The 3,562-nt window shown below is 56.1% G+C and overlaps 1 protein-coding gene across 1 annotated transcript; it reads left to right on the top strand.

Annotated features, from left to right (window-relative positions):
• Positions 1-591: 591 nt before the first annotated feature.
• Positions 592-3,475, top strand: LOC105567957 (the record flags this gene model as incomplete). The annotated part of the gene is made up of 1 exon (XM_012023261.1): positions 592-3,475. A coding segment is annotated over exon 1 (2,884 nt), but the record flags the coding sequence as incomplete, so codon positions are not given.
• Positions 3,476-3,562: the final 87 nt, after the last annotated feature.

Here is a 3,562-nt window from a genome sequence, read left to right as displayed (position 1 = left end):
TCTGATCCGGACCAGTCGCGCCGGGAGGCCGCGACTCGAGCATCGCCCGCCATCCGGACCAGTCGCGCCGGGAGGCCGCGACTCGAGCATCGCCCGCCATCCGGTCCAGTCGCGCCGGGAGGCCGCGACTCGAGCATCGCCCGCCATCCGGCCCAGTCGCGCCGGGAGGCCGCGACTCGAGCATCGCCCGCCATCCGGCCCAGTCGTGCCAGGAGGCCGCGACTCGAGCATCGCCCGCCATCCGGCCCAGTCGTGCCAGGAGGCCGCGACTCGAGCATCGCCCGCCATCCGGCCCAGTCGTGCCAGGAGGCCGCGACTCGAGCATCGCCCGCCATCCGGCCCAGTCGTGCCAGGAGGCCGCGACTTGAGCATCGCCCGCCATCTTGTCCTGTCGTGTCGAGAGACAGGAAGCGAACGCCGTCTGCCGTCCAGCCCAGCCGAACCAGGGGACGCGGACCGAGCGTCATCCGCCATCTTGCCGCCGCGCCGAGGTTAGCCCATCAATATCGCGTATTCCCAGCCGGCCATCAGGTACGCCGTGCCGAACCGTAATTCGTCGCGTCCCGTCCATTTTGCGCCGTCGCGTTCAAGATGCCCTCCGAAGAGGATCCGGTCGCGTTGAAGAAACAGCGCGCTATCATTAAGGGATCGTGCACGCGGATTAAGACGTTTGTGGAGAAAATTGAATCTGTCACGCCGTCGGTCAGGGCTCAGCTCGCGGAACGCCGATCCAAACTAGATCAATGTTGGTTAGATTACAATGCGGTGCAATGTAAATTGGAAATGATAGACGATACCGAAGAAGGCGATCGCGGGGGTTTCGAGGAGGCATTTTATAGTCTGTCAGCTAAAATTCGAGAACTCGTGGATCCACCGGTTACCCAGTCGCGCATTGGCACTACGCCTTCTCCGACGACGTCAGGCGTCTCGGAAATTCGAGAAGCGGCTACGTACGTGCGGCTCCCCAAGCTGAGCCTTCCGACTTTCGGTGGGAAGTACGATGACTGGTTCCCCTTTTTCGACGCATTCAACTCAATCATCCATTCGAACGCATCGTTAACTAAAGTTCAGAAATTGCAATACTTGCGATCCTCGCTTACCGGGGACGCGAGCGATATTATCAACTCCTTGGAAATATCGGACGCCAATTACGAAGTCGCATGGAAACTGCTCAAGGAGCGTTATGACAACAAACGAGTCATCGTACACACCCACGTCAAAGCGATAATGGAATTACCCTCCATGCACAAGGAGAACGCCACCGAGCTGCGACAAATCGCGGACGGTGCGTCCAAGCACTTGAACGCTCTTCGAGCGCTGAATCGCCCCACCGAGCAATGGGACGATTTACTCGTATTCATCGTGGGCTCAAAACTTGACGCGCTCACACTGCGAGAATGGCAAGCGTCATTAACGGGATCCGATATCCCGACCTTCAAAAAACAAGTCGAGTTTATCGCGCATCGATGTCAGGTTCTCGAGGCCACCGGCAAGGCTAATGTCGCGGGCGCGAAAGTCGCCAACGCTCGTGCTTCAGCAAACGGGAAGCGCCAGGCTGCGTGCGCGGCGACGTTGAAATTCAAATGTAGCTTCTGCAAGGGTGATCATTCGGTGTATCACTGCAAAGAGTTTCTTGACCTCAGTATTTCGCGTAGAAATGCCGAAATTCGCAAGTTAAAGGTTTGCCTCAATTGTCTGCGGTCTACGTCGCATGCCGCAAACAAGTGCACCGCGGGCGCGTGCAAGGTGTGCAAGGCTAAATACAATACGTTGCTGCACACGACCGCGTCCAGCGAGACGACCGATTCCAACCAAGAGGCGACAGAGAAATCAGGCTCAACGGCATCACCTACTGCGCTAGCCATGCACTCATCGTGCCCCCTCGACGGCAAGTATGCCATGCTTTCAACGGCCGTCGTACACGTCCAGGATCACAAGAATTCGTTGGTGCCGTGCCGCGCGTTACTGGATTGCGGCTCACAGGCGAACTTCGTATCGAGGAAGTTCCTGTCCACGCTCGGCATCCCACCACGCGCCGTAGATATTTCCATCTCTGGCATAAATGGCTCGACTACCAAATCCACGCAAACCGTCCGGTTGAAAATGCAATCACGCACTAACGCATTCTCCTTCGATATAGAATGCATCGTCACAGATCGGGTTACGGATAGACTCCCTTCTCTCACGTTCAAGCGGGCCGCTCTTAACCTTCCACGCAATTTACAGCTCGCCGATCCCCAATTCCACGTGTCAGCTGACGTCGACGTTCTCATCGGCGCGGATCTGTTTTGGGATTTGATATGCGTAGGACAGATCAAGGCGTCGCAAACACACCCGACCTTACAGAAGACACGGCTGGGATGGATCCTGGCGGGTCGATTGGGCATTCCGCCCGGGCCACCGGAACCAATTAGATCTCTTCACGCAACAGTGACCAACGCGCAGCTTCACGAGCAGTTGAGCGGGTTTTGGCGCCAGGAGGACGTTGCCAACCAGCCAGTCAACTATAGCATCGACGAGGCACGCTGCGAGAAGCACTTCCTAGAAAGCGTGACCCAAGCTGCCAGCGGCAGATATGTGGTAAAACTTCCTGTCAAGGAACAAACAATCGCCAAGCTCGGCGAATCCGAAAGCACTGCGCGGAAACGATTGCAGTCGCTCGAGAAGCGGTTCAAGCGCGAGCCATCTCTGAAGCCACGCTATGAAAAATTCATCGACGAGTACGCTGCACTTGGCCACATGAAATTGGTTTCTCCGCAACTTGACGAAAGGGGATCCGTTTACTTGCCACATCATTGCGTGTTCAAGACCACATCGGCGTCATCGAAACTACGAGTTGTATTCGATGCTTCCTGCAAAACGACCACGGGAGTATCCCTAAACGACGCGCTCATGGTAGGGCCCGTCGTCCAGCAGGACTTGATGTCCATTTTAATGCGCTTCCGCACTTTCCGGTACGTTTTTTCTGCCGACATAATAAAAATGTACCGGCAAATTTGGGTCGACCCGTCGCAGACGTCACTTCAGCGAATCTTGTGGCGAGGCGACACGAACTCGGACATCAAGACGTACGAGCTGCTCACCGTCACCTACGGCACCGCCTCGGCCTCGTACCTAGCAACGAGGTGCCTCAAACATTTGGCAGAGCGACACGAGGCTGAGTATTCGTTGGGATCGAAGATCGTCAAGCGAGACTTTTACGTGGACGATCTACTGACGGGAGCGGACACGCTCTCCGAGGCCAAGCTAATTCGTGTGGAAGTCATTCAACTATTGCGGCTAGGATGCTTTGAGCTCAGCAAGTGGGCTTCAAACTGCCCGGAGTTAATAAAGGACAGCGCGAATCAGGATCAAGGGCCGGTCACAATCGACGATAACGCAACTTCCCACATCTTGGGAATGAAGTGGGATCAAGTCGAGGATACCTTTCTAATCTCACACAACGCTGCCGAAGATCAAGACAATATCTCGAAGCGTACGATATTGTCGGGAGTCGCCAGACTGTTCGACCCTCTCGGACTCCTCGGTCCTATCATCGTCACAGCGAAACTCATCCTCCAGG

The sequence above is a fragment of the Vollenhovia emeryi genome, unplaced genomic scaffold, assembly GCF_000949405.1.
Source record: "Vollenhovia emeryi isolate VEMERY1.0 unplaced genomic scaffold, V.emery_V1.0 DF942683.1, whole genome shotgun sequence".
NCBI lineage: Eukaryota > Metazoa > Arthropoda > Insecta > Hymenoptera > Formicidae > Vollenhovia > Vollenhovia emeryi.
This window is presented reverse-complemented; position numbering and strand designations above follow the sequence as displayed.